The sequence below is a fragment of the Athalia rosae genome, chromosome 1, assembly GCF_917208135.1.
Source record: "Athalia rosae chromosome 1, iyAthRosa1.1, whole genome shotgun sequence".
Taxonomy (NCBI): Eukaryota; Metazoa; Arthropoda; class Insecta; order Hymenoptera; family Athaliidae; genus Athalia; species Athalia rosae.
The window spans coordinates 17,016,896-17,043,797 of NC_064026.1; the positions used below are offsets into that span (position 1 = coordinate 17,016,896).

The window sequence follows — 26,902 nt, forward strand, 5'->3', positions numbered from 1 at the left end:
TTTTGTTTCTCAGGCCCGAAATGAAAACTGCACAATTATTTCTAGGATTTATCATCCAATAATTTTATTTGTTATTTACAATTGTTCCTAGCTACCAACTATGCATATTTAGGTACATAGAAACATTTGTTGATTTCAATATAAAATGCATACAAATATAAAAATAATATACCTACACATTGTAGATGAAATCCTCTCCGGAAACTTTTGTCGTTCGTTAATGTAATTCCGTAACAATATCATATCGTGAGTATATCTCTTGAGTTTAGTTCTGCCGTGATAATGTTAGTCGCGAGCCAGTTTTAACATTAGTTATTCTATATGATAATATATTTGAATATCTATTGACGCGTTAGATTTCACGAATAAGTGATATGTACTTGCAAAACTTGTTTTACCCAGATCTTTGCTGTACGATAGATTTCAATAGGCATATGAATTTCATGTGTATAGGGCTGAATCAGTTTTCAAGGATCTACAAAGGAGATCATAATGTACCTTGTGCCTTTAGTTACTTTTAATCCTTCGTGATAATGAGTTAGTCTGCCAGGGTGCATAAGCATCCACCCAGGCTTGGTGTCTGTCACCGAACAGTTGTATCGAATAAATCGGCAGCCACCTCCTTCGTAATCAATTCCTGCTCGATTTAGAGCGATGTTGATCGTGTATGTTGAGGAGTCGTGATGAGGACGCAAGGATGGTTGCTCATCGGGACGGTAACGAACCATGAAATTCATCAGAGACCTTGGCGGCTACACATCACAAGAGAAAATATGTAGACAGAATTTATTAGGCCGTGAATATTGCTATGACTGAGTGTTTGTGCAAGAGCTGGAACTATCTAGAGTGCCCGCAAATATAAACAACTAAATCCCCCGTTACCAAAAAACCCATAATTATGTCCACCAATACAACCAATACCAAAAACCCCAGAATCCTATCGCTTACGTAATCCTCATATCCTGTATAAACACTTGTTTGTAAGGGGCTGACATATTCCTTAAGAAACTCTAACCAGGTCTCTTCAAGACCGACCTGATTTGTATGAATGTCTCGTGTTGGGACAGCTTCGTACCCCCCATCGATTCGAGGATCCTAAAATAGGGGATAAGTTAGATAAATTTTCTTACATCATGGAAGTATCCGGTAAACACGAGTTCTTGCAGCGGTCTGACATATTCCTTGAGAAAGTAAAGCCACTGTCGTTCTAAGTTGACTTGGTTCGTGTGAATATCCCTTGTTGGGACATTTTCATAGCCACCTGTTAATCTGGGATCCTGGGATTATACAGGCATTTATATACACACAATAAATTTGGAAGAGTATACATACACATGTAAATCTTAATAGCCTATTTTGATTTTCAATGAAAACTTGCTATTACAGATGTATTAAAGTATAAAATAGTAATGAATAGTGACAGCTTACGGAATTTGAACCATCCGACCACTGACCAAAAGCTTCCATGATTTCAATCAACTCTCTTGTGAATCGAGTGGTGACAATAGGAAACCAGAACACATCTGGGCACGGCTGTAGAGTGGACAAGTCAGAATTTTCAGTATCTTATTGTTAAGCAAATATTTAGTGTTATTTTTTGACCGAAAATGGCAATGAGAATCATACTACGTTACCTGAATGGGTGCTTTATTGGGATTAAAATTTTCAGTGTAGTTCTCGTGAATATATCTCTGTTGCCAGTCTAATTTGTTCTCAAATATTTGGTACATTTCCGGATTAGTCAGCTTGATATCAAAATCGTCTGCGCTCACAAGATGTCCAAATTCAAGCCGGTTGCTAACGTACATGAAGATATCTTTTTCCCTGTTACTGTGTGCAAAGGACATGCTTGGATCTAGATCTCCAACTGTATAGGATGGTCGAGTTTTTTTGTTGTTGATCACAGAAGCGTTAACTAGGTAGCAGTCACTAATGAATGGTACGTTCCATAAGCCTCTGAAAATATTTCATAAATTATCAATATCCACGAAGCTTATTGATAAATTTGGACTTAATGCGCATAAAGGATTTGGGTACTGTGAACCTAGAAGTGATACCGTAGGTTTTCTGTACAAAAAAAAAATCTAGCATAACAAATAATATGGAAACAAAAACTGGCAATTAATAATGCTGTAGATGTCTTGTAGATTGCTTCCACATACAGAAGGACAGACTATTATGATGTTTTTCACAGAACGTCATTTAATGTTTTGGCGGGCAGTAGCCCTGTTACTGTGATTGGCCGATGGAGATACTGGGAATAACTGATATATAATTATTCAATTGAGATTCATAACTCTGTCAGAGGAGACTGCGAGTCTATCGAGTGTGATCCATTCATATTTTTGGCTGGAGGGTCGGAGGGAACCTTTCTCTGCCTGGATAAATACACTCGACGAATTGTGTACGTTACATTCTGGTAAGTGAAACTTACATTCCTGCGGAACGCTTTACATCTGCATAATGTTTGTGTCAAAGTACCATGTGATAAAATAAAATTCAATACTTCATTACAAAGCAACATTATTCGAAACAAACAAAACTGTTCAATAATAAGCTCAAGGATAATATGTTATAAATAATTTTTTTTTGACATTTATCCTATTGGTATAAGATATTTCAAACTTTGGTTGTTATTGTTTGCATTGTAGCAGTCAAATGAGGAAACGCTGGTCTGCTCATCTCTTCCTAGCAATCGCCATATACACATCAGGCTCAAATGCAGCCAAAGGTGGTGGAAGAGGTGCCAGGGGACGTGGCAGAATAATCGGTTCTCGCATGCCAATCCTAATTCCGCACCAGAATCCTGCTAGTGCCAATTATTACGAAAATAAAGACGTGGGTGATTTTAATAGAAAAGTAAAAGGCGGGACAAAAATGATTTGCTTGTGTTTCTTTAGGGTGCAAAGATTGTAAAGTCATCGCATTTTGAGTTCGACTATATGCTGGGCCGAAAAATTACTTTCTTCTGTATGGCAAGAGGATTTCCAAGGCCGCAAATAACTTGGTTCAAAGATGGCATCGAGCTATATCATCATAGATTTTTCCAGGTAAACTAAATTTTTATTTTACTTTATCGCCATTGGTTTAATGCGAGATCGTCAGGTAACTCAGCTATTTCAAGTTTTGTTTATGACACACATATCCCAATAGAAATATGTACATATATGTATATGTATAGTTCATGGAAAATATTTTTTAAATGCTCATGATCAGTGCAAATTATTATAGGTACATGAATGGCCAATGGGAAATGATACGATGAAGTCAAAGATGGAAATTGATCCAACAACTCAGAAAGATGCAGGTTACTACGAATGTCAGGCGGATAACCAGTACGCAGTCGATAGGCGCGGGTTCAGGACAGATTATGTTATGATTACTTACTAATCTCAAATCCTTTCTGAATATAAGCCAGTTTACAGAAGAAGTATAATAATTAAATAACTCAGTCAACATCTCCAGATTCACAAAGTTTAAAATTTTTTCATAAAGTAGAATTTGGAGTGACTTTCCATTTCTTTGTGGTCAATCTATGTACATTCTGGCTTATATTTTATGTCGAACTAACAAAGAATTATTGCAGTATCCCAGTAAACCGAGGCAAATTATATTGTTCAATAATTTGTATTGAAGAAATTTTTGCTCATGACAAAATTTTGAAAATATCTACTATTTTACATTGATTTGGCATATACCAAAAATAACAATCATTGAAGTAATCATTGAATTTTGTAAGACTGATTTTGCGCCATATGCCTTGATACACAATTATTTTATTATGCATCTTCAAAGCGCTTCTAGTTAGTTTACAGCTAATATCTTTTACAAATAAGATTGACAATTTTAACTTTAATATAATTCAGAAATAATGATATTGCACAATCTGAATACATTGTCCAAACAATTGAAGAGAATGAACTATGTGAACCAGCTGCATTTACTTACTGTTAAAAAATTAAAGCTCTGACATTAATTATACAAAGCAACAGGATTGTTTCATTTTGTTTTCTCGGAACTTCGAATATTTTCGAAATCAGTTATGAACATTAATTCCATCCCATTTATAAATTAAAGGAAATATACATATGTGCTTCTACCGACTCTTGTCATTCGATAGCTCCCCTATCCCTCCGTTATTAACAAATAATTGGCCTAGATGAGGGTGATATCACTACGCTTTAAGAGTCAAGCTGGTACAGCAGCTGGCGATTTGTTTTACTTGTTTAGACCGACAGATTTGTTAGCAACTGGCAAAAAACTGTCAGCAAATCAATCATTGATGCTGACTTTTTAAACAGTAGACCATTATTCCCATTAATTAAATCTGAGTTGATAATACGAATTAAAAAGTAACTCAGGTAAGGAAGTTTTACAGAAATATTAAATCACGCGATAATGAAACCCTTAATAACATTCTTGTAGTTTTGAGCTAGTACAAAATGAGTGATTTCCTCTGTTTGTTTCACTACCTTAGTGAATAAAATTCCAATTTGAAAAATTGTTATGCAATCCTACTGTACACATTCTGGGTATGATATATTTAGATAGTATCTACAATAAGTATGTTATAGATAGGAGGGGACACTAGGGGAATAACGAATAGGTGAGTGGCTGTCAGTTAGATTGTCGTTCTGTACCATCGCTAAACGTTCCTGGTGCACAGTGAGTAGATATACTAATCTCTCATAACTTCTACATAATATAACAAAAAGTGTTTTCAGATTTTCAAATAATGCAATAATTTATCTTCAAAACTCCAAGTGTATGCTAATAGTTCGGTTCTCAATTATTTTCGGATCTTTAGCACAAGTACAGTATCTGCTTTATCTCAGAGCTCGTTTTAATCGATAAGTGTTTTCATAATGTTAGAACAAATATTTGCAAAATCTGTAATAATCAATCTGATTTCAGAAAACGATGAACTGTTCAAAAGCTGTCATTCTTTTGATGTTACTATTCCTACACTGTAATGATATAACTGCAAAAAGAGGCCGAACAAGAGGCAGAAGTAGATCCCGAGTCCAGATTGGGTTGCCCATTACCGGAAAGTACAGAGATCCAGAGAGTGACCAATATTATAACAATAATAACGTATGTCTCATACGTCTGAACTGATGTGGGTACAATTATAATAAATTGTTCAAATTATATTGTTGCAGGGTGCCAAAATCTTATCGTCGTCACATTTCGATTATGAATACGTCTTGGGACATAAGATTGCATTTGTTTGCTCCGCAAGAGGATCTCCACGGCCTCATATTACATGGTTCAAGGATGGTACAGAGATATATACCCATCTTTACCTCAACGTTAGTAATAAAATTAGATGTATCAGTCACAATACATGGTAGCAAGCATGGAGACAATTGATAGATAAGGCACAAAATTTCGTAACTCTGCATCCAGTTCTAAATTGCTACCAATATTGACTGAAACTATTTCAGGTTCATGAATGGAGAACAGGAACTGACAGGGTAAAATCAAAACTGGAAATTGATCCAGCAACACAAATGGATGCTGGTGTATACGAATGCACTGCAGATAATATGTACAGCATCGATAGAAGATCTTTCAAGACTGACTTCTCTATTGCCTTTGACTAGAGGCTTAGCAAAATATTGCTTTTAGATGAAAATATACATCTATTGTATAATTTGCTCATCATATTCGATGTTTGACAAGTTTTTTAAATTATATCAATAGATATTTGAGCAACAGAATATATAGTAGTTTTTTTAACAAGAACAGTATATGAAATTTGATTGTGTTCTATGAATGTTTGCTGCCAAAATTGTAGTTTGTTTCCATCAAAGGTTAAAAAAAATAATCATGCTCTATTTCCAGCTAAACCAATCTTACCTGCGTTCGTTGTGGATAATTTGCATATAGTCCGTGCTTCTAGCGTAGTAGCCATCATCCGTAAGAGCACCCCAAAAGTTGCTCCATGATTTATAGGGTCTCACAAGTAAAGGAGCTACAATATCTCTCTGCTGTTCTACCAACAGTTTCAATGTATTTTTGTTGTCCAAATGGGCCTCAGAATCGATTGAAAAATAGCCAGAACATTTCTTTGACTGGCAGTGCTCCCTATTTTTATACAAATGAAAAATAAATGAAAGCATTGAAACTTGGAATGTGATAAAAAAGATTAAAAATATCTCAAAAATACTTACATTGCAAGGTGCCTTGCTGCAACTTCAGGTATTCCATCCTCTGGCAAGATTTGTTTGATGCTTTTATATTGGTCACTGTAGCCTTCTACAAACTCATGAACAAGCTCAGAATGATAGGGTACGTTATTGTACAGGAACAAATGGAGTTTAGATTTTGGATAAGTTTGGTGATAAACTTTTTCAAGAAATTCTTCCAAAAATGGTGTCGGCTTCACCAGGAATATAGAAACCAAAATAACAGGATATGATTCAAAGTTGTCTTCATTTAATTCAATCGTGTTATCCCAACAACTTATACAGCCTTCATCAGGACTCCAGGCTTTGGAGAGGTAATTTCCAAGAGCATTCAAAGCTAGCTTACTGTGTCCGTTTCCATGAAGGATAAGAGGAGCAGTATTGTAGGCTACATTTTGTAGGTATGCATCGTTACCTTTGAACCTCAATTCAACATCGGCTGGAAAATTAATAATTGATTGCTCAATCATTTTATCAAAAAACTGATACAAGTACAAGACTGGAGCAGTCTTAGGAATGAAGTTACCAACTATGTATGACAACTTATTCATTTCAATTTCATGAAAATGATCTATTTGTAATGTTATGCTGTGTGATTTTTAGCTACTACTTGTTTCTCACCTACTGCCCCGTTAAGATTCTGAAAGATTTCCGACTTATGATCCAATTGGATTTGATGTTTTTCTCGAAATTCGGCATCGAGGTATAGATTGGTGTAAAACCGTTGATCATCGTCTGTATCCTGGATTGAGGAGCTGGTTACAATGGCATAGATGTTCGATGCGTAACCAATAAAACCACCGGAATTCAAATAACGTTTGCCGCGAGTTACTTTTGGATATTTAGACTCCGCGGATTTATCTGGCCAGCAATATCCCTCTGCAGAAAACCATACTCTGGCATCAAATGACTTGAACTTTTCCACTATCGCATTGAGGTTGTTAAGAAATATTACATCATAGCTGAAACATACACAAACGTTGCATTGCCACTGCTATTCTATCATTCACAATGGTACTTTAAAATATGCATAGTTTTCATACCTATCCGTAAATAAAACTATTTTTTCCGTTTCATCTTTGTAAGCCTCTAATTTTTTTTTCAATAAATTGATCTTGTGGGCACCGCCAGGAAATCGCTGTACATCACCTCCTTTCCAAATTTCTCCCAATCCAAGTACCTGGACTTTATCTTTGAACCCATTCACAGCAGCTGAACGAATGTATCTCTTATAACCATCAGTCTCATTAGTTGCTACCGTAAATACAAGTACATCTGGAAAAAATGTCATCAATAATGAATGAGCAAGGATTTTAAGTATGACTCTCTTCTACATCCTCCCTGCCCATATTCCGTATACCTAGTGTTCTACAAGAAATGTAGAACTATTCTTTTCATCTTGCAAGCGGTAGCAAAAAGTGAATACCTAACAGTTTGTAAAAAATATTAAAATTATAGTACATGTTAGCGTGATAATCAAATTCTGCAAGTTATTATCTAGTATAAATGCTGGATAAATAACCACGACTGAAGTAACACAATTCAATTCCGGGTTTCAAGAAGTTAAAAATAACGATAATCTGCAAGAACAATTGCTTCGTTTCCGTTCGTCATTTACAACGGTACAGTTATGTATAAGTATAAAATACCCTGAAACGAATTGTGTCAGGCTTTATCAATCCTGCTGATCTCGTTAAATGCTTTCTGATTGAATTAGCTGATCTTATCAAAAACCTCAAGAACATACATATACAATACATACTATACGCAATTTGCATAGCTGTATCGGAAAGATGATCGAAGTCCTGCACAAAGGTCCTACGAAATACATCTTCAATATTTTACTCTACATCGCGTGATTCGTACGAACGCGCGGTAATCTGAAAGTCATTCAGATATAGGTCCCGTCATTTTATGCTTTTTCTTAATACATCGCAACTAGATGGCCGTATTAGTGAATTGCGATGCATCCTGACATAAACCACGCGAACGCGGCGGTAGATTTGTTAGTACGTGGCTCGTGTTATGTCATCCGTGCAAAAGACCCGCTGCTTACGGATGGCCGCTAAGCATCTCTCCACGGTTCTGCGGCACGGCGCCTTCTTATCGTCGTAATAATAATCGCTACACGTCGCCAAGAAGTACGTTGCCACCATATTTATGACAATCGGCACATCGCGCCTTTTAAATGAGATCAATCATTCAATTGACAAGAAATTCCCAAGGTGATCGGGGCGAATAATTTGGAAAATGAAATCACCTACAGAATCAATCAAAATGAAAATGATCGGAAACAGCAGATCATAAATGCTGAAATTTCAGCAGATTGAAAGTCTACATATAAGAGGCATCAACATTTAAATATTGAAATGAACACGTATCCAAGAACTGCATACGTAGTTTTTAGATATTAAATATCCATTATGCACCCTGCATCGTAACCGGAAATTCAAGATATAAGCTTCCCAACGGTATGGCGTCCTCTTCACCGTGTCGTAAAAAACAAATTGAATGAGATGAGTTCGGACTATCAAGAACCAAGAATGCCAGAGATGATAACATTTCCGGGCGAGAACCACAGCTGATTCGTATAATTTCAGGTATATTTAGTCGTGCGACTTCTTCGAGCTAAATTACGGGGTGGAATAGATCAAAGTCTTCTGTCCTTTACACTTGCAATGGAACTGAGTAAATGAAGGTTTTCGGTCGGACAGAGAGTAGTTTGTTAGGAATGAGACCTTTTGAAAATAAAATTCTCTTTGATTAACGGTAACTATATTAGAATCTCCGTAAATAATTTGCAGCCGAGGATTAGCTACCCTACACGGCAATAGTAATTCTAATTAAGCTTGTAAGCGGCTAAACAAAGCCCACAATGATTTAATAAAATCGTGGCCATCAGTTGGTCATCGAAATTTATTACGTTCATTAGCCGAATGCCGAATATTGAATAGCTAAATACGCATAATACGCCGCATGGAAGAATCATTAATTCCAAACCGAGCTTCCTTGAACCGCGCGTTTGATTTTTCATTAGTCCAATGATTTAATTCGGTCATTCGCAATCAAGTGGCGAACGGTTCAAGAATCATCGACCAAGCACAAGGCTGAGCGATGATGAAAATGAACATATAGATTTACATAGGCAATAGCGAATTCAGAGATAAGAAAAAATGTATTTTTATCAACGATCTATGTGTCTAGAAGTTTTCAAGTTTTTGAATCAGGAATCGTAGCCATTTCTCGGCCTTTGAATCATATCGGATTTCACGCTCGATCGATTGTCTCCGTTATTCAACTATAATTTCTCGCTTTCGTTTTACGATCAACGCTTTCGATTTCACTGTATTTCTTTAGCCCGGAAGAAAAGAATCACGACAAATCACCATTACCAATTTCTTTGCTTAAAGGCGAAAAAAACTGCGGGATGATGATTCGAATGAACGCGTTTGGTTTTTGTTACTTCCGCGTTTCACAATTTTACCGCTTTTCATAGTTATTATCGAAATCGAAAACGGAGACAAATTGTAATTGTGTAACGAATGCATCGAACTATGACTGTTGAACATGAGATTCGAAAAGATTTTCCAACCAATCGACAGTCAATTAAAGGTGAAAACACACTTAGGGTGCTTAGGGGAAACTTCGAGGATCAGAAGTGCTTAAAACAGGTTACAAAAAAAGGCTGTACACGTTTCAGGATAGGGACTGAAAAAAATCTTCGAATTGTCCACGCCGTGAACGGGATAAAAATTCACGAGTTTCTCAGGAATAAAATTTGAATGAATAAATTTTATAAATAAAAAAATTCTTTAACGATAAAAATTTAGGTATTATTATTACCATCGTCGTTTTCTGTGGAGGTCGCCGCGCCCAGGATGAAACAAAAGAGGACTGCAAACCGGATCATAATTATTCTCATCACAGTTGGCTTAACAACAAATTCTTCGATGAACTTAAAATTATTCACGAGCAACACAGCAATACCGCCGTTGTTATCTCCGCCGACATGAAACTCCGACTGACTCGAGACTCTCGGTACCAAATACCAACTACAGGCAGATTCATCTCTGCACTTCAACCAATAAGAATGGAATATTCAGCGTGTTTACGTTTACAGAGGCACGCATGCATCTTGCTTGCGCAAAGTAGAATATAACCCGTGTAACAAACATCTGCTGAAAGCGATTTTAATGATCATGTTCTAACCACGAGGATGTCCAGGTCCTGGAGTAGATTTCACAGATTTGGTATTTTTTCGAGAGATTGGACTGGAAAGTCATTCGGAAATCAGAACACCAATCGGCTTATACTATCTTAATGTGATTTAAAGCTGTACAAAATAACTGTCACCCTCGTAGCTAACCTGACAATCGAAACTAAACAAAATTTGACGCGATGTCAAAAATTACATCGGCAAATGTTCACTGAGATCTTTAGTATAAACATCCAACATTTTATGAAATTAATTGGGGCTGGTGGAAGCAGTTTCTGAAAGCCGCTAACTTCAGTAATTGATCAAAAAGGATCTTTTTATGACTTCAACACTCCATATACTGTGCTTTGAACGTCATGTCTTCACGGTGGACAACCACATGAACACAATCTCAATTCGTTGCATGAGCACACTCATGAGCACTATTTTTTTTTTTTTCTTAGGATGCGCATTATTGATCTGCGCACGCGTAGCGGTTCTTTAAACATACCTATCTGGTTGCCGCCCTACAGGTACTTTTTTCGAATAATCAAAATTTACATATTACGAAAACTACTAATGATAAATCAATCAAATTTCATACCATCGAGATCAAGGTTTGAGGTAACCCCGCAGCGTGTTTCGGTGTACATTTTAGCAGCGTTTCTTGAGCTGATCTCACAATCGCAAGTGGGTTTCTCAGCGTAATTCCCGACGTACTTATTTCGTACTGCGGGCGAACAAACGCCCGAATCGGCATAAAACTTTTCGCATTTCACAATCCAGGAATTCAAAAATACCAGAAGAATGATACACTCCCCAAATTTAACCATCATTCTAGTCATTTTTGCATTTGTTCTTTTATTTTGCCACTTCGGATTCTCTCGAAGACCAAATGAATTTAAATCGACTATCTACAGGATATACTCGGATATAATTATTAGTTATTACTACACTGAATTGTTTTCTTATCTGTACATTAATTAAAGGAGGTCAAATACTGTATCTACATATTTGCACAGCCGCGATGTGTCGATTATGATATCCGAAAGACTACTAAAACTGAATCAGTGTAATTTCTTCGTATAAAAGTGAGGAGACCAACGTGAAAGTAGTTTAATTGTATACAACAAAAACTTTTTCGTACACGGATATAGGTGCACACAAAATTCCTTTCCGTCATTCCTTCTTCATATTTGCTGAAGCAAAACCGGACAAATGACGGATCAACTGTAGAGAGTCGGATTTCACTCCTCAAAGCAGATAATCAAAACACGACTAGTTTGATTTGGTTGAAACATTTCACAGTCCATTTCTTCCTTCTGCTTTTCTCATAAAGTTTCATCAGAACCTGTGGAACTTGTATCGATGGGGACCCGGAAATGAATGCATTGAGCGGAAGGATCGTAACTCGCAGACAACTGGAAAGCGTAATTACGTCTTTCAAGGTCAAGTAGTCTTCAGCAAGGCTTCAGTTTGCCCGACATTCAATCTTGAAGTTCGCTTAGATATGGGTCGGATGTGAATGGAGATATTGAATTGGGGTGTTTTGAATCTCTTATACCTCCACAATGGGTCGTTTGCCCGAATCGCACGGTTTTACGTTAGTGTTTTTATCACAAGAAAATAATTAAGTTAGGAATAGGTATCCACCTAATGCCAAGCAAACAAGATCAAGCTTGAGGTTTAATGTGATTACTGAAGCAGCAGTTCTGCAGAGGTTTCTTTCGCATTCCGACGAAAACCGTGGGTCAGTCTCTCGTAGCCATTAGATTGGCATTTCCACAAATACACGCTATTTCATAAGAAAAATATACATACAATAATATAAAACAAAGAACGGAAATAGATCTACAGTTCGTGTTCGGATTTTGAATTACTGTATCTTGTTCAGCTCTGTTTTTGTTTGTAAAAATTGTAAAAAAAAATGGGTAAAGATGACGCCGAGACGACCAAACTCAAGCAAGAACTGGAGGACTTGATCAACAAATGCAAAGTAAATTATTCGCGATTCAAATTCATTTCTACTTATTGTCAGCATCAAGACAAGAATCTGATACATACTCCCTACATTTTAGGAAGACCAGAAGAAACAGCAAGATACAACTCTGGCCGAAGCCTGCAGCGGAGTTGCTGATGCTCCGAAAGTAAAACTCTCGACGAAGAAGATGCTCAAAGGTCACATCAATAAGGTCAATTCCGTTCATTATAGCGGAGACAGCAGGTTAGATATCGATCAGAACTTTTTCGCTTCACAAAAACCTAAAAGAGTTTGCCTATAATCTGAAATTTGACTGTTTTTCAGACATTGCGTAACGGGATCTCTGGATGGAAAATTGATAATTTGGGATACATGGACCGGAAATAAGGTGCAGGTAATTCCACTGCGTTCTGCCTGGGTGATGTCTGTGGCCTTTGCACCTTCAGGTAATTTCGTAGCTTGCGGAGGAATGGACAATATGTGCACCGTCTACGACGTCAACAACCGAGATGCCACTGGGGCTGCAAAAATCACCCGCGAACTGCTAGGCTACGAAGGTTTTCTCTCATCTTGCAGATTCCTCGATGATAAAACCATCATCACTGGATCTGGAGACATGAAAATGTGCGTTGAAATACGATTTTCTAATTCAATGCACTATAATATGTATTATGAGGCTCCTGATTCTTAATTTTCATTTTTCTTTACACAGATGCATGTGGGACTTGGAAGCGGGAAAAAAGACTACAGATTTTAATGCACACAACGGTGATGTGGTAAGCATCAGTTTAGCACCTGACGGTCAAACTTACGTTACGGGTTCTGTAGACAAGACTTGTAAGCTATGGGATATGCGAGAAGAAAAGGCCAGGCAGACTTTCTTTGGACACGAGGCTGACGTGAATTCGGTTTGCGTGAGTATCAATAAAAACTGCGGCGAAGTAGAAACACAATTTATATTATTTATGAATCTATGATTTATTTTTAGTATCATCCATCTGGGCAAAGTTTTGTAACGGCATCCGAGGATAAAACTGCACGGCTTTGGGACTTCCGTTCTGACCAACAATTAGCTCTTTTCAAACCACCAAATTCAAATCCTGGATTTACATCTTGTGGATTATCAATGAGTGGTAGATTCATATTCTGCGGTAGTGACGATAACTCAATTCATATATGGGACACATTGAAAGTTCAGCATAATGGTAAGAAGCAAAAGGAGCCTGAAAATTTATTTACAGGTTGAACATAGCTCGGGCGTTAATTTCATTCTAAATTCAAATCCGAAGGCGTATTAGCTGGACACGAGAACAGAGTGACTTCTTTAAGCGTCGCGGGAAGTGGAATGGCTGTAGCAAGCTGCTCTTGGGATCAACACGTCAGAGTTTGGGTCTAATGTTTATAATATTTGTGGAATTCTGATCCTCATGCACGATGGGCCGTACGTACCGAAAATAGTGTTCTATGGTCACCTTAAAAAATTAAAATTACTTGGGAGCCACCACTCCGGCTGACCTCACAAGGTTACTTATCATCACATCAACTAACAATACATTCATCAGACGAGCAACAGATTAAAATGATTTTAGAATTCTGAAGAAATTCTCATGTATGTCATTTATATCACACTCCACACAGACGTTGATTCAATTTACTGAGAAAAAAAAACGACGAAATTGAAATTCCGTTTTTATTGTTAAAAAGTAGGTAGTGACGTTTTTGTTTAGTATTTAATTTTCTCTTATACTAGAATAATAATCCGGCTGGCGGTGGGTTTCCAATATCGATCCATATCATAACATGATTTATTCGAAGCTTCCATAATCCATTCTGTATAAGGGACTAATGCCAAGACCTAATCTGGAGTGGTCAAAGTTACTGCGTAAGTAATGGAAAAGTATGTTAGGTATCTTTATTTGTTACCAGTCTAAATAATAACTTTTATTATACAATTCTTTATAATGTTATTATTGTAGTTACTTTAATTCATATGTCAGTGCCTTGAAAGTAAATTATACATACCTATAACGGTAGAAACGTATACGTAAATTAATGTAATAATTCAGTGACCTTTTCGGAGTGATTATTTTTCTCAATTATAATAATTAGGTGGTATTGTTACTGATCACAATTCATTAACAATAATTCAACAATAACGAATCATAAGAGCGATGATTCTAATCTAACTGTTGATCAAATTTTTAATTGGGGATACCTTTTTCTCACTCTCAAAATTTAACACTCGAGTATTCCAATACGATACTCACAACTTTTTACATATCACAATCATTTATAAAATTGTATATTACTAGTTGCGATTTCCTTCAACCACATACATCTTATTGTTAGTCGTTAATTGTTAATCCATTTATTTTATGACACAACTGAAGTCTGTGTTTAGTCTTTGTTTTTTCATTTTTGTTTTCTTTAAAAAATATCCCCGCCTTCTTTTAAACAGCGATATCTCAGAATCAAGTTATAATGGATTACAATTGATCATAATTCCAGTGATTTATAGATATAAGTATATGCCATAAGTTTCAATATTGTGTAATATCCTAAATAACATCCAGTAATTATATTTTTCATAGTAATATATCTCGGACTACGATTCAAATCAGTATGAGAGTTAAGAATATATTCTGCTGGAGTTTAGAGCTTAAACATTTAAAGAGGGCTCAGATTACTCCTCATAGTATACTATGCTTCTACACTTTGATTTTCTGATAAAATAAGGCTTATTCAAAATAATAATTCCACTTCAACTGTAGTCCGTTTCTATTTCATAGACAAATAATAATACACTTGCCACTACTACTTTTATTAGCCGGTAGCTATAACAATAATTTATTTGATTTTTAAAAATATTACTCTGGTATATTTGGACCTTACAATGACTCGTCGTTAGTTTGTTCTGTCACACTCATCATATTTGCAATTCGGTACAACTAATATTCCATTATGAGAATTCCATTATAATTCCCATTCCAGAATGAGAAGTATAGACAAAAATGTCATGCGAGATCTCCAATTAATCTTGATTTCTTTTTTCCCCTTTTATTATCCCAACTAAATATTATATAAATATAATTAGACGCAGGTTCAGCTTAAACAATCGCTATTTTGATGGACAAATAGAACGCGGTATTCAAATAATGAAAATGGTTTTGTGCTAGTTTATCCATGCAATAAATATGACTGTGAGGCCAACCTGTGTTTTACTTTTAATGACTAGATCTTTCTATGCAGCTGTATTTCCCTTCTTCACTTTCTAGCTATTGATCCAAGCAAATTATAAAATAAGAATAGCATATGAACAAGGTTTAATTAACACCTATAATTTTTTATCGATATTTACGATATTCCGGCATCTCAAATTAAGAGACTATAGTAAAATAAAAAAAAGTGTACATAGTCTTAGTAAACTTTAACAATCATTTAAAGAAATGATAATGGATAAATGCGTAAACAAGAGTTTACTTTTATGCGATCAGCCAAACTGTGACGACGCTGATAAAATTTGGCCAATGTATTGGTTTAATATAAGTAGGTATTGTAAAATTTATACCGTAAATAACGTATCACAGAAAATGCGTAAATGTTAACAGATGAGTAGGCTTCTTAAAACTTCGAAATACGTGTATTATATTGAGTATGTACAACGTTGTAAAACATAAAAATCTGCTAGCGATATGAATATATGTGTATGATCAATCAGCCAGCGACGATAGAAAGCCAGACGTTATTAAAATGAATTTCTCTAATAATTGCACCGCATGTAGAAATTGGCCAGAAAATTTAACTCATTCATGCCAATCGACGAGCTGATCAGATTTACAAATCTATGATTCATGATGCAATACAGCAAATTCAATAAATCTTTAATATGTCATACTTTACTGTACACGAAAATTCGACGATTTTAACCCAATCTCCTAAGGAAACCTCACATTCCCGAATTATTAATGAATCAGAAAACTAGAATATGATGTCATATTCGTCTATCGACCGACAATTGCTAATCTTGAGATATAGAAGAATTGTGTTAGATCCACAAAAACCGTGTGCACATGATACATGTGATTTTATCGAAACTAAACTGAAGTGAAATTGATGTTGATGGAATTTAAAACCCATCAAGATGCACAAGAAATGCTACAATGACCGTAGCACCTCCTTCCTTGGTCGACCATTCTGTTGTCTCCAACTGCGACTCGGAGCAATCTTTTCCAGGACCCATAGTATAAGATCCAGGCCTTACCAATAGTTGAAATGCCGTTGATGCATTGAGTTTTTTATTTGACTGCGTATCAATGTATGGATATTTGATAGCAAATTCTTCGGATGCGGCATATTTTATGTTAGGAGAAAACACAACTTGAGGATTTTGATCATCAGTATTTAAACTAGCAATTAAATTGCTTGTATCCAATTGCTCTTTAGTTAACAATTCCCCTCTATCTAGTATCCACCTGATAGCATCTAGACGAGTGCCATAAAAAGCTACATGCCACTTATCCAATGTATTTTGTGGTATTTGAATGGTATTGATACTTTGCCTAAGTGGAAATCTGACCCAACCTAGAGGTATAGCAAACTCAGATGGTGGTTCTCCTTTTCTGCATACAGCTCCATCAGCTTCTGCTTTAAAACAAGAACTGCAATAACATGAAGTATCTTCAGCAGAAAAAAACTCCTCAGGAAGGACAAGTGACTTCTTGAATCTCAAGCAGGCCTTCAAATAGTCGCATTTTTTGGTGGAACTAATATGCGCCGCTAACGGAGTGGACGGCAAAGACATAACAGGCACACAAGAGAAGAGGGAAGAATTAAGCAGGCTGTGATGTCCATCATTATGCTGATTAGCCACAATCGAATTAGTCACACAGTTATTATGTATTTGGTTGTTTCGAATAAGGTTTGAATTACTGTCTTGAGAACTCGTCGACACATTCACTTGTGAATTTGTTAGAAGATGGTTCTGAGAAGGAGACGTAACACTGTGTTGAGACGTACTCGAAGCATTGTTCAACGAGTTAATTTGGTTCAAATTGTTAGAGGCAATGCTTTCATTTATCGCATTGTTAGCATTGGTAGAAGTAATGGCGGTACTCAAGTTTGACATGTGGCTGCAGTTTGCAGCGCATCCATTTTTAATATTAATGTTCGTTGCATTGTTTATTTCTACGTTTGTACATTCATTAGTAATACTCAGGATACTTGTCATGGCGTTGTTCTCACCATCATTGTTCTCATGATTATGATTTTCAATATTTTGGCTGATGTTATTTTCATTCACATTGTTTGTGACTACCATTTGACTTTTTTCTTCACTATTTTCTATAAGATTGGTCCTTGCATCATTGCTTGATTGTGAATTATCACTTTCAGAATTAACGCTGCTTGACATTGCTGCAACATTCTTTGCAAAGTTCGAACTATTATCACTTTGACTTGGAATAGGACTGAGTGTATTGCCGGAGTTCGAACTCTCTGCTGGGTGCAGGGTACTCTGACTTGGAATGTTCAAAGATAAGTTGGAAGGTGTTGCAGGAATGGCATTTTCTTTTTCATGGCATTCCAAATCAGCCTTTTCTCTAGAATTTTCTACATCCTCATTCTCTGTTTCAGGTCGTTCTGCCGACGTTGCGATCGCCATATTGTTTGTATTGTTATTAGCAAATGGAGCTCTCTCTGAAACTGGACCAATTATGGAAACTTGTTCACATTGGCCGTATAAATCTATGACAGCATAAACGTAAGGAGGTAAATCTGTAGCGGCGATGCCTTGATCCGAACCATTTATGTATAAGTGCAGTCTTGAATCTTCATCTATTAATAAACTTACAATACTGCCTATCTGCAGGCTTTCTAAATTCATTCCATACCTCGTTTTTACTCTGGTGCCACTGTGAGATATCCAATCCCCACATATAATCCATGAGTATTTCTTGAATCCAAGAGCAGTTAATGGGAAGCTAGCTTTATCTGGAGGAATGCATGTGACACCACATAGCATGCCAGACACCCAGCGATCGTTTAATTTTTCTACCTTAACTTGAAAAGATTTTCCCTTCACTAGCGGCCGCTGAGACATCACAACACCTTGATTATAGCTGGCAACTCTTCTGGCTGTAGTCTTTCTTTCCAGTTCAATATTTCTGCCACGATTTTCGTGAAACTCATAATTATAATCTAGTTCGCCGGTTGAACTAGTTATCAGCTGTGTCGGTGTGAGTACCATTTCATTCAACAGCTTTGCTTCAGAGATATCTATCGAGGTATCCATACCAGCATCATTTCTCATTATTGGCGGCATTGGGTCTAGTAATAATTCTAGCGAGTCTTGCAATCTAAGGCTTGCATTAGGTGAAATTACTATGTTTTGTTGTTTGCTGCTCGTAGCGCAGATTGCTAATGTGCTACCGAATAATTCCACTACAACATAAACCAACTCAGGAATATTTGTAGCAGCTACACCCATATCTTCGCCATTGATATAGAACTTTAAATTTCCATCATGTGTTCGTTTAATACCGATCTTGTCACCAGCCCGGAGCCAGTCTAGGCTTGGACAATAATTTAATGCCAAAACATATCCTTTGTGTCTTACTTGGTTCCTAATTAAATACCAAGAATCTTCTGGTATTGATGTCATGCTTGGAACTAAATTCATAGTGGTAAACCAATTTCCATCATTGTTGGTCATGATGCCAATTCTGAGTGACCCGCACCATTCCGGGGCAACTTCTCGAATTGCTATTTCAAAAACTTCGTTACTTTCCAATGGACATTCACTGAGTATTATTGCATTGCTGTACTCTCTACAGCGAGCAGCAATAGTTCTATCCGAATTTAGTTGGATATTTGCTCCAACAGACTCATGAAATTTATGAGTTATTTCGACCTGAGCTTGGGGTTGAATGACAGAAGTAGGTTGCTGACTGGTGCTGTTCTCAGAAGGTAAATATTGCTGCGTCGCTATGTCTCTACGTTCAGGTGAAACTATTGTTACTTGAGCACATCGGCCATATAGATCAATTACAGGATACACGTGCAACGGAAGTCCCGTACAAGCAATTCCCTGGTCTATTCCATCCAAATAGTAATGTAAGCTTGTATCCGCAAGCCGCATTATACCCACGCGATTACCTTCCACAAGATTATCCAAATCACAAGCATAATTATGACGTAATGTTACACCATCTCGCATTACGGCTGAACCAGACAACATCCAGGTATCATGATCTATGTCTGTCATTGTTGATGGAAATTCAAGCTCATCCGGCCTTATAGCCGTTACACCTGCCTCAATCGCCCCTGACCAACGTGGGACCATTTTATCAATGGATACTTCAAACATTTCTCCATCACGTAATGCTCTGTTGGCAATAACAATCGCCTCGTTGAACTCGCCCAATGCACGAGGTCTTGCAGCTGTTAGCCCATTATTCATAATGCGCGCGTTTTTGCCATGTATGTGATGGAATCGTAAATCACTGTAGAGTGTTGTGTTGCTAAAACTGGAATTGTTAGTTGTTGGGCTGTAAAAATCAGTTGCATCTACTATGGTTGCCTGAGCTGCTTGTCCATACAAGTCTATAACTCCATAAACTCTATCAGGCACTCCCGTAGCTGCTGCCCCTAAATCAGCTCCATTAACGTAAAAGTGTAAAATGGCATCATCATTTCTCATCACTCCTACACGATCTCCAACTTGAAGATGATCCAAATTTGGTCCGTATTTATCTATAATTGTCGTACCGTTATGCATCACGCCAGTGCCGGTCATCATCCAGGTTCCAGATCTATGAATAATAATTCCGTATTACTGGCTATGAAAACATTCGATTGTTTAACTAAGCTAAATTACAGTGTACTTAGTTTGAAACATACCTTAAATTGGTCATTGTATAAGGGAATTCTAATTCAGTTGGAGCGTGAGTGGTAACACCGATTTCAATTGATCCCGACCATTTGGTTACTATTTTGTCTAATTTGACTTCAAATAATTCATTTGGGCGCAATGGCCGCGAAGTCAGTACAGCACCATTGTTATAATCATCTAGAGCACTGAAAACATGAATTTGAATCATAACCAGAGTAATTCTTTCACGGTGAAATAATATCGAATATTTTGGCATATTTTGGTACTTACTTAGATCTATGAGCAGTCCTTCCGTTATTTATCACATCCGCGTGTGTTCCACAACATACATGAAACATTAGTCTATCCATAGGGTCATCATCCATGAGTTCTGAAGAAAAATATCAAAACATGAATTCATCTTATTGAAATGAAGTTCCGAAATTATTCAAAAATAAATGTATTTGAAGACAAACATCCAAAGGTTCTCCTGAGTGCTCACCTTCCCCATTTAATTCTTGTAGATGTAAGGTATTTCGTCTTGTTACTAAATTTTGTTCCTCTTTCTCATCCCGATCGACAATTGTTACTTTTACGGTCATTCCATAGAGATCTATAACGCCCCAAACTCCTGACGGAATTTTGGCAGCGATTCCTTGATCCAAACCGTTTATCAAATAGTGAAGGTTACCGTTACTTCGTCTAATCATTCCTACTCTGTCACCTTCCTGTTGACATGAATTTCATTAATATTCCACTGTTGTTGTATGGTGACCTTTGAGCTGAGTAATATTTTATGCTTACTCTTAATTCGTCCAAATTAAATTCCCCATATTCTCGTCGCGTGCCTTTGCCATTAGTCAAAATACCACAACCAGACATCATGGTTGTTCCGGAACGCATGTTAGTCATTGTTGCGGGAAATTCTAAAGCAGTGGGGCTGTGAGTTGTTACTCCAACTTCAATACTTCCAGACCATTTGCCCACTAATCTGTCTATTCGAATCTGATTTGAAAATGAAAAGTTTCATCCAGATCAACGCTTGTCATCCCTCAAATTTTGCATTGTATAAAAATGTCAACTCTCACCTCAAATAACTCATTATCTCTTAGGGCTCTGTGTGTCATCACAACTCCATTGTTGAACTCGTCAAATGGTCTTTGCCTCTCTGCAGTTCTGGCATTATTAGAAAGTTTAACAAGGGTCCCAACCCTTTCATGGAACCTTAATCTGTCTTCCCTTATAGCAGCAGCACTTGGATTTTTTGGTAGATTTACATTAACATTAACATTCAGGCTAGTAACCAAGTTCGTTGTCAATGAATTTGATGTTTCACCAAGCGCATGGTCATTGTTAATTTCAGATTCATTAGTTATGTCTTCCAAAACTAGGGACCGCCTAGGCCGGGATACAGTTACTTGAACACAATTACCATACATATCGATCACAGCAAATACTCGCGGAGGTATATTCACAGCAGCTACTCCCTGTGAAATACCATTTACATAGAACACCAGCTCATTCTGAAATCAAAAATGTTAATAACATGGGAATTTGAAGGATTCATCCATAACTTCCAAATTTACAATTTTGTCCGATGAATGGACAATACAAAAAATTACCACACGTACATTGGATGTTCTCATTACACCGAGAGTATCTCCTTCCTCTAAAGTGTGAAGGTCTGTTCCATAGAGTTCAACAATTGGTTGTCCGTCACGGGTAATTCCAGTACCTGACATTATCCAAGATCCTAGACGTAATTTGTTTGCACATGCCGGAAGCTCCATGCTCTCTGGATCACATGACGTGACTCCAATTTCAATACTTCCACTCCATGATACCATCTAACACATTCATAAATCAGAGAATGAAAATATAAAATTAACAATTATGGAACAAATATGTATGTAGTGAGGCAAAAATGGTGTTTCATAGTCAAGTAGATATTATGTAAGTTGAAAATGCATAGACCTACCACTGAAAAACTGAGATTGTCTAAAAAAAGATTCGCGAATAGCAAGATTCCTTTGTTGATGTTTTGGCATGTGGTGTTAGCTATAACATGCTACAAAATCTGCTGATTTTGACAGAAGTTTCACTGCAGGTAGAGAGGATAGAGGGACAAGGCATGCAAGATAACGTGTAGTAGAAGAAATACCTTCTTGTCGATACGAACTTCAAAAAGTTGGTCATCTTTGAGGGGTTCGGAGCTTAACACCAGCCCGTAATTATAGACTGAGAAATTCCTTACGGCAGTACAATTGTCATTTATTAAACTTACACGATCCCCACATCTTGGGTGAAACATTTCGGCCATTTGTGTATGTATTCGTCCCCACCGTGGCGCTCCCGAATAGCAGCGATATTCGACTACGGCTTATGTCAATTTTTTTTAACATTCTACACCAATCATAACAATGAAACGGCTCGAGATTGCGTCGTCTGCATCACTACGCCAAAATGGCATCAGTTGATAAACACGGGAGTGGTAGTGATACGAACCTTACGAATGTCGTTTCAAATACTGCATAAACAGAAGGGTTTCGAATGTCAAAATGGGACAGGCTCGGCACAAGATATGGTTCGTATTGTTGAATTTTGTCATATGTCCTACATCAGATTTCGGATTATCCTATGGATATTCTAACCTAGAAATTAACGAGATAGGAAGTGGTAATTGACGAACTATCGGCGAGAGATGAAAAATATACAATCAATCAAATGTGATCTTATGAACAATAGTTACTGTATACATACACGTTCCATACTCTGGCTGTTAATCTAGACATCCAGTCTCAAAACTCCGATCAAACTATGCGTCATATCCACATTCTCTGATAGACATAAAGTTAGATGCTTTCCTGCCCATACGAAGTCTATGATATGAACGTTTTTTTCAGCATGGTTTCAGACTTCTTCTACCCGAACATGGGCGGGGTAGAAGAACACATATTCAACTTATCTCAATGTCTCCTGGGTCGAGGACACAAAGTTGTGGTTCTAACACACTCATATGGTGATCGAGTGGGAATACGGTACATGACGAATGGCCTGAAAGTATATACTCTTCTTTGCTCGGTCACCTGCGCATCAAATGTCTATCTCATAAGCTTGCATGTTTGCTTGGATGCAATATTTTGTGATTATGAATTACAGTTGGGCATATAGTAACCAGTTAATTAGCATATCAAATCTTTCAATTAACGAACTATTACATTGGCAAAGTGGCTTTTTGAGTTACTTTTAGAAATTTTTGTTAAAAATTGCATCCTATTTTATATTTCAGGTATACTACTTGCCAATCAAAGTGTTTTACAATCAGTGTGTACTTCCCACCATGATTTGTTCTCTTCCATTGATTAGATATATTCTCATAAGAGAACAAATTCAAATTATCCATGGACATTCAGCATTCTCTGCTCTTGCTCATGAAGGCATGTTGATAGGGAGGCTGATGGGGTTGAAGGTATATTAAAGAGCAGCAATAAATTCGTATTACAAACTATAAAGAATATATATCACAAACATCTCATCTATCACTGAATTTTCAGACTGTATTTACAGACCATTCGTTATTCGGTTTTGCGGATGCATCTGCAATTCTGACAAACAAGTTCCTTGAGATATCTTTGTCAGATTGTAATCACTGCATATGCGTTTCACATACTGGTAAAGAAAACACTGTTTTAAGAGCAAAAGTACAAATTGACCGTGTATCTGTCATTCCAAATGCAGTAGACACTGCCCTGTTTACACCTGACATTAGCAAGAGGAATAATGACTTTAGTAAATAAATTTTCAATAAAATTTCATCTGGTATCATACAGGTTTGAAGTAAACAAAGAATTTCTTAATTTCGTGATACGATTATTTTTTTTCAGTTACGATAGTCATAGTATCTCGGTTAGTCTATAGAAAAGGAGTAGACCTTCTAGCCCATATAATCCCTGAGATTTGTGCTAAGTATGAAAACATACAATTTTTAATCGGAGGTGACGGGCCAAAACGATGGCTAATCGAGGAAATTAGAGAGCGAAATTTATTACAACACAGAGTCACGCTCCTTGGCAGCTTGGAACATTCTCAAGTTAGACACGTTCTAAATAAAGGTCACATATTCCTGAATACGAGTCTTACCGAAGCTTATTGTATGGCAATTGTGGAAGCTGCATCTTGCGGGTAATGCAAATTTAATGTAATACATTGACAAATTAGCATTCCAACAACTCTTGTCCAACATTTCGAAAAATAATTTTTTTTTAGATTACAAGTTGTCTCAACACGAGTAGGTGGTATTCCTGAAGTGTTACCACCAAATCTAATCTACTTAGTGGAACCAACAGTGCCTGCTTTAGTTCAAGGTATAGATTGCGCCATAGCAGATTATGTTGCTGGTAAACAAATGGACCCTTTTAAGGTGCACAAACGTATAGCATCGTTTTACAACTGGTTTAATGTTACCAAACGCACAGAAATCGTATATGATTTAGTTGAGAAAGAAGAGCAGAAGAATCTAGGACAACAACTGGCCAGCTACATTCCAAGTGGCGTATTACCTTATCTATTAGTGGTTTCATTGTGCTACATTATTTTACAAGTGCTTGAATATCTTGTTCCTCAAAAGGTGAGGATCATTTTCAACTTAATTCAATTGAAGTTATATAACAAAATTTATAGCACTAAAATACTTATTCTTTCAGTACATCGATTTGGCAAGAGACTATAGACAGACCGCTTCCGAGCCGCATCTACACACCAAAGTGCCCAGAAAAAAAAAAGCCAACAATGCTTGACGTTAGCTTATTAGTATGATTATAATACCTATTGCCCTACTAGAAATAAGAATTGTAAATTTATGAATGTATTAAGTGCGCAGTTCAAATGTATTATTTCGACCCCCAAATTTCGGGGTGCAATGTAAGTAGCAAGAAGCATAATATTGTCCTGTCTACAATGCTTGGCTGATTTTCTTTAATTTTCTACGTAATGGCATACACTTTACAAAAATATCATGATAGTATTTCTTTGAAACAGCAAACGCAAAGACTGCAAATCATTTTACTTCCTCATTATAGCAGTGTTAATACATTTCAAACATGGTTGGATAATCAAAACTTGTACTGTACTAATTTACATTGTATAACAGCACATAATTCAGTATTTTTATATTACATTTATATTGGCTGTTAACGAGGTACACTCTTTCACCGGGTTTTATAAATGCGAGTAATATTTGAAAAATTTAGTTTTCAGTAATAGAAGTCGACAACATCATAAATGACTTAGAATGCGGTATAGTGAATGAAAATTACTTGAATGACCTTATGTGCCATGAAACCAAATCTCGAACCGCTTAGTCAATTGTGACCTCGTGGCCTTCGACCAATAATATATTTTACGTAAAAAATAGAAGTCCATGACACGAGATCGGAGCAACCAAAGATTTACGAGTTAAAGTCTTGTGTAATGGTATACAGTATAAAAGTGTTAAATGTATGTAAAAGTTTATAGTGTACAGATACAATCAATAATTTATGGCATCCTATGTATAAACGACGAACAGTGTTGTTTGTTGGTTGATAATGTAATAATTCTAGATAAACGTGAAAATTCGTCAGGTTCTAAGGTACAAAGATATAATGTAGATTTTATTAAAAGCAATATTCCAATAAAACGTCGCATGTGTTTTTTTTGCCATTGGTTTAGAGCCTTTGGTCCAATTTTCTACATTTTAACGAACTGGAATACAATCTGCAAAACAATTTTTCTTTCATTAAAGAGTTTTTATTGTAGTACAGGTCATATAAATCAGCAAATATGTTTAATGTGTATAACGTGTACAGCATCCACAGACTCACACGAATTATCATCGTATAATTGATGTTTGCATTGTTGCATGCAATTTTATTGCATTTTTATTATTCTATATATTACAACATCGTAACTTTGACCTTACAGGCATTTTACGGAAGTTTTTCTTCTTATCAATGAACAAAATGCCCTGCATCGGATATCAATTTTGGTTTTCTTCCTTTAGTTGACAAAGACCATAGGGATTTTTGCATTCACGGCATTCTTGCGCGTCAGTTTTTGCACTGCACACAACAGACCCACTGTTCTATGTGAATGAATTGGTCACTTTATGATAATTGACTACCGATGCAATGAATACTTCTTTGGATTAGCAATGAAGATTCATTCATTTATAGGGGCGGTCAACATTGCCTTTGAACACTCACAGCTTAATAACATTCTATAACAATTAAAATTAAATTACATTACAAGAACTCATAAAATTGAAAGTACGCGTTATTTTTGGCGCATTAACATAGCCTCTCTGGTATCAATATTACAATTATAGATTTCTTGTTTTATTGATGCAATCTATTTATCAATGGTTAAGTGTTTCTTATCAAATTGTCTACTATTAAAATACACAAAGGACAACGTTTGTGAAATAATAATTTCTTAGAGCACTTCTAAACACAGTGGAACATATTCACACCTGCTACAGTATGAATTTATAAATTTTATTCTACAATTAATAATTACAAGTATATCACGTCACGCTTGGTGAAATTTCATTTGTCAAGCCACGCAATGTCTGTATTTGTACATGGTGAAAAAAAATAACTTGAATAAAAAGAAAATTAATTAAGCTGAAT

General features: G+C 36.4%; 5 protein-coding genes across 16 annotated transcripts; 3 read left to right on the forward strand and 2 right to left on the reverse strand.

The window, feature by feature from the left end:
• Nucleotides 1–35: 35 nt before the first annotated feature.
• On the reverse strand, nt 36–11,296 carry LOC105689017 (procollagen-lysine,2-oxoglutarate 5-dioxygenase). Of its 3 annotated transcripts, none has more exons than XM_048649526.1 (9): nt 10,991–11,296; nt 7,235–7,466; nt 6,813–7,153; nt 6,177–6,630; nt 5,863–6,090; nt 1,635–1,956; nt 1,429–1,533; nt 949–1,095; nt 36–752 (listed from the first exon to the last, which is right to left on the reverse strand). In XM_048649526.1, exons 1-9 carry the CDS (start codon nt 11,229–11,231, stop codon nt 468–470), a joined length of 2,355 nt encoding a protein of 784 aa, XP_048505483.1. In that variant the 5' UTR covers nt 11,232–11,296; the 3' UTR covers nt 36–467. The 3 variants fall into 3 exon arrangements, with proteins under 3 accessions (XP_048505483.1, XP_048505479.1, XP_012261160.2); XM_048649522.1 differs by lacking the exon at nt 949–1,095 and adding an exon at nt 1,131–1,277 and having other exon boundaries at nt 10,991–11,284; XM_012405737.4 differs by lacking the exons at nt 949–1,095; nt 10,991–11,296 and adding exons at nt 1,131–1,277; nt 10,035–10,779.
• LOC105689019 (immunoglobulin domain-containing protein oig-4) lies at nt 1,974–5,748 on the forward strand. Of its 6 annotated transcripts, none has more exons than XM_048649620.1 (6): nt 1,974–2,419; nt 2,652–2,838; nt 2,901–3,050; nt 4,915–5,094; nt 5,163–5,312; nt 5,448–5,748. In XM_048649620.1, exons 2-6 carry the CDS (start codon nt 2,659–2,661, stop codon nt 5,604–5,606), a joined length of 819 nt encoding a protein of 272 aa, XP_048505577.1. In that variant the 5' UTR covers nt 1,974–2,419; nt 2,652–2,658; the 3' UTR covers nt 5,607–5,748. The 6 variants fall into 6 exon arrangements, with proteins under 6 accessions (XP_048505577.1, XP_048505535.1, XP_048505540.1 ...); XM_048649578.1 differs by lacking the exons at nt 1,974–2,419; nt 2,652–2,838; nt 2,901–3,050 and adding exons at nt 3,394–4,361; nt 4,575–4,665; nt 4,716–4,812; XM_048649583.1 differs by lacking the exons at nt 1,974–2,419; nt 2,652–2,838; nt 2,901–3,050 and adding exons at nt 3,394–4,361; nt 4,575–4,665; nt 4,725–4,812.
• Nucleotides 11,297–11,597: 301 nt separating the features above from the next.
• Nucleotides 11,598–16,261, forward strand: LOC105689023 (guanine nucleotide-binding protein subunit beta-2). Its single transcript, XM_012405752.3, has 6 exons — nt 11,598–12,382; nt 12,465–12,610; nt 12,692–12,991; nt 13,080–13,281; nt 13,356–13,572; nt 13,657–16,261. Exons 1-6 carry the CDS (start codon nt 12,314–12,316, stop codon nt 13,761–13,763), a joined length of 1,041 nt encoding a protein of 346 aa, XP_012261175.1. The 5' UTR covers nt 11,598–12,313; the 3' UTR covers nt 13,764–16,261.
• Nucleotides 14,255–22,693, reverse strand: LOC105689022 (neuralized-like protein 4). 3 transcript variants are annotated; one of them, XM_048649468.1, is made up of 8 exons: nt 22,519–22,693; nt 21,866–22,081; nt 21,323–21,757; nt 21,039–21,239; nt 20,737–20,962; nt 20,526–20,625; nt 20,264–20,440; nt 14,255–20,175 (listed from the first exon to the last, which is right to left on the reverse strand). In XM_048649468.1, exons 1-8 carry the CDS (start codon nt 22,552–22,554, stop codon nt 16,494–16,496), a joined length of 5,073 nt encoding a protein of 1,690 aa, XP_048505425.1. In that variant the 5' UTR covers nt 22,555–22,693; the 3' UTR covers nt 14,255–16,493. The 3 variants fall into 3 exon arrangements, with proteins under 3 accessions (XP_048505425.1, XP_012261174.2, XP_048505430.1); XM_012405751.3 differs by having other exon boundaries at nt 22,396–22,692; XM_048649473.1 differs by lacking the exon at nt 22,519–22,693 and adding an exon at nt 22,213–22,362.
• LOC105688998 (phosphatidylinositol N-acetylglucosaminyltransferase subunit A) lies at nt 22,658–25,911 on the forward strand. 3 transcript variants are annotated; one of them, XM_048649547.1, is made up of 7 exons: nt 22,658–22,818; nt 23,138–23,294; nt 23,524–23,703; nt 23,789–23,906; nt 24,119–24,416; nt 24,501–24,861; nt 24,938–25,911. In XM_048649547.1, the coding sequence occupies exons 1-7, from the start codon at nt 22,793–22,795 to the stop codon at nt 25,028–25,030; spliced, it is 1,233 nt and encodes a 410-aa protein (XP_048505504.1). In that variant the 5' UTR covers nt 22,658–22,792; the 3' UTR covers nt 25,031–25,911. The 3 variants fall into 3 exon arrangements, with proteins under 3 accessions (XP_048505504.1, XP_012261107.2, XP_012261110.2); XM_012405684.3 differs by having other exon boundaries at nt 22,659–22,818; nt 23,789–24,023; XM_012405687.3 differs by lacking the exon at nt 22,658–22,818 and having other exon boundaries at nt 23,137–23,272; nt 23,789–24,023.
• Nucleotides 25,912–26,902: the final 991 nt, after the last annotated feature.

Bases quoted from the DNA above. Each gene is read 5' to 3' on its own strand.
- LOC105689019 (XM_048649620.1), top strand. From the start codon at position 2,659: ATGAGGAAACGCTGGTCTGCTCATCTCTTCCTAGCAATCGCCATATAC. The intron at 2,839-2,900 runs GTGGGTGATTTT...GTGTTTCTTTAG, and splicing joins ATTATTACGAAAATAAAGAC to GGTGCAAAGATTGTAAAGTC. The intron at 5,095-5,162 runs GTATGTCTCATA...ATATTGTTGCAG, and splicing joins AATATTATAACAATAATAAC to GGTGCCAAAATCTTATCGTC.
- LOC105689017 (XM_048649526.1), bottom strand. From the start codon at position 11,231: ATGACTAGAATGATGGTTAAATTTGGGGAGTGTATCATTCTTCTGGTA. The intron at 6,091-6,176 runs GTAAGTATTTTT...GTATAAAAATAG, and splicing joins GCAGCAAGGCACCTTGCAAT to GGAGCACTGCCAGTCAAAGA. The intron at 1,096-1,428 runs GTAAGCTGTCAC...CCCCTATTTTAG, and splicing joins GGTCGGATGGTTCAAATTCC to GATCCTCGAATCGATGGGGG.
- LOC105689023 (XM_012405752.3), top strand. From the start codon at position 12,314: ATGGGTAAAGATGACGCCGAGACGACCAAACTCAAGCAAGAACTGGAG. The intron at 12,992-13,079 runs GTGCGTTGAAAT...TTCTTTACACAG, and splicing joins GGATCTGGAGACATGAAAAT to ATGCATGTGGGACTTGGAAG. The intron at 13,573-13,656 runs GTAAGAAGCAAA...TCAAATCCGAAG, and splicing joins ATTGAAAGTTCAGCATAATG to GCGTATTAGCTGGACACGAG.
- LOC105689022 (XM_012405751.3), bottom strand. From the start codon at position 22,554: ATGGCCGAAATGTTTCACCCAAGATGTGGGGATCGTGTAAGTTTAATA. The intron at 20,963-21,038 runs GTAAGCATAAAA...TCATGTCAACAG, and splicing joins TTAATTTGGACGAATTAAGA to GAAGGTGACAGAGTAGGAAT. The intron at 20,626-20,736 runs GTGAGCACTCAG...ATTTTTCTTCAG, and splicing joins ACAAGAATTAAATGGGGAAG to AACTCATGGATGATGACCCT.
- LOC105688998 (XM_012405684.3), top strand. From the start codon at position 22,793: ATGGGACAGGCTCGGCACAAGATATG. The intron at 22,819-23,137 runs GTTCGTATTGTT...CGTTTTTTTCAG, and splicing joins CAGGCTCGGCACAAGATATG to CATGGTTTCAGACTTCTTCT. The intron at 24,417-24,500 runs GTAATGCAAATT...ATTTTTTTTTAG, and splicing joins GTGGAAGCTGCATCTTGCGG to ATTACAAGTTGTCTCAACAC.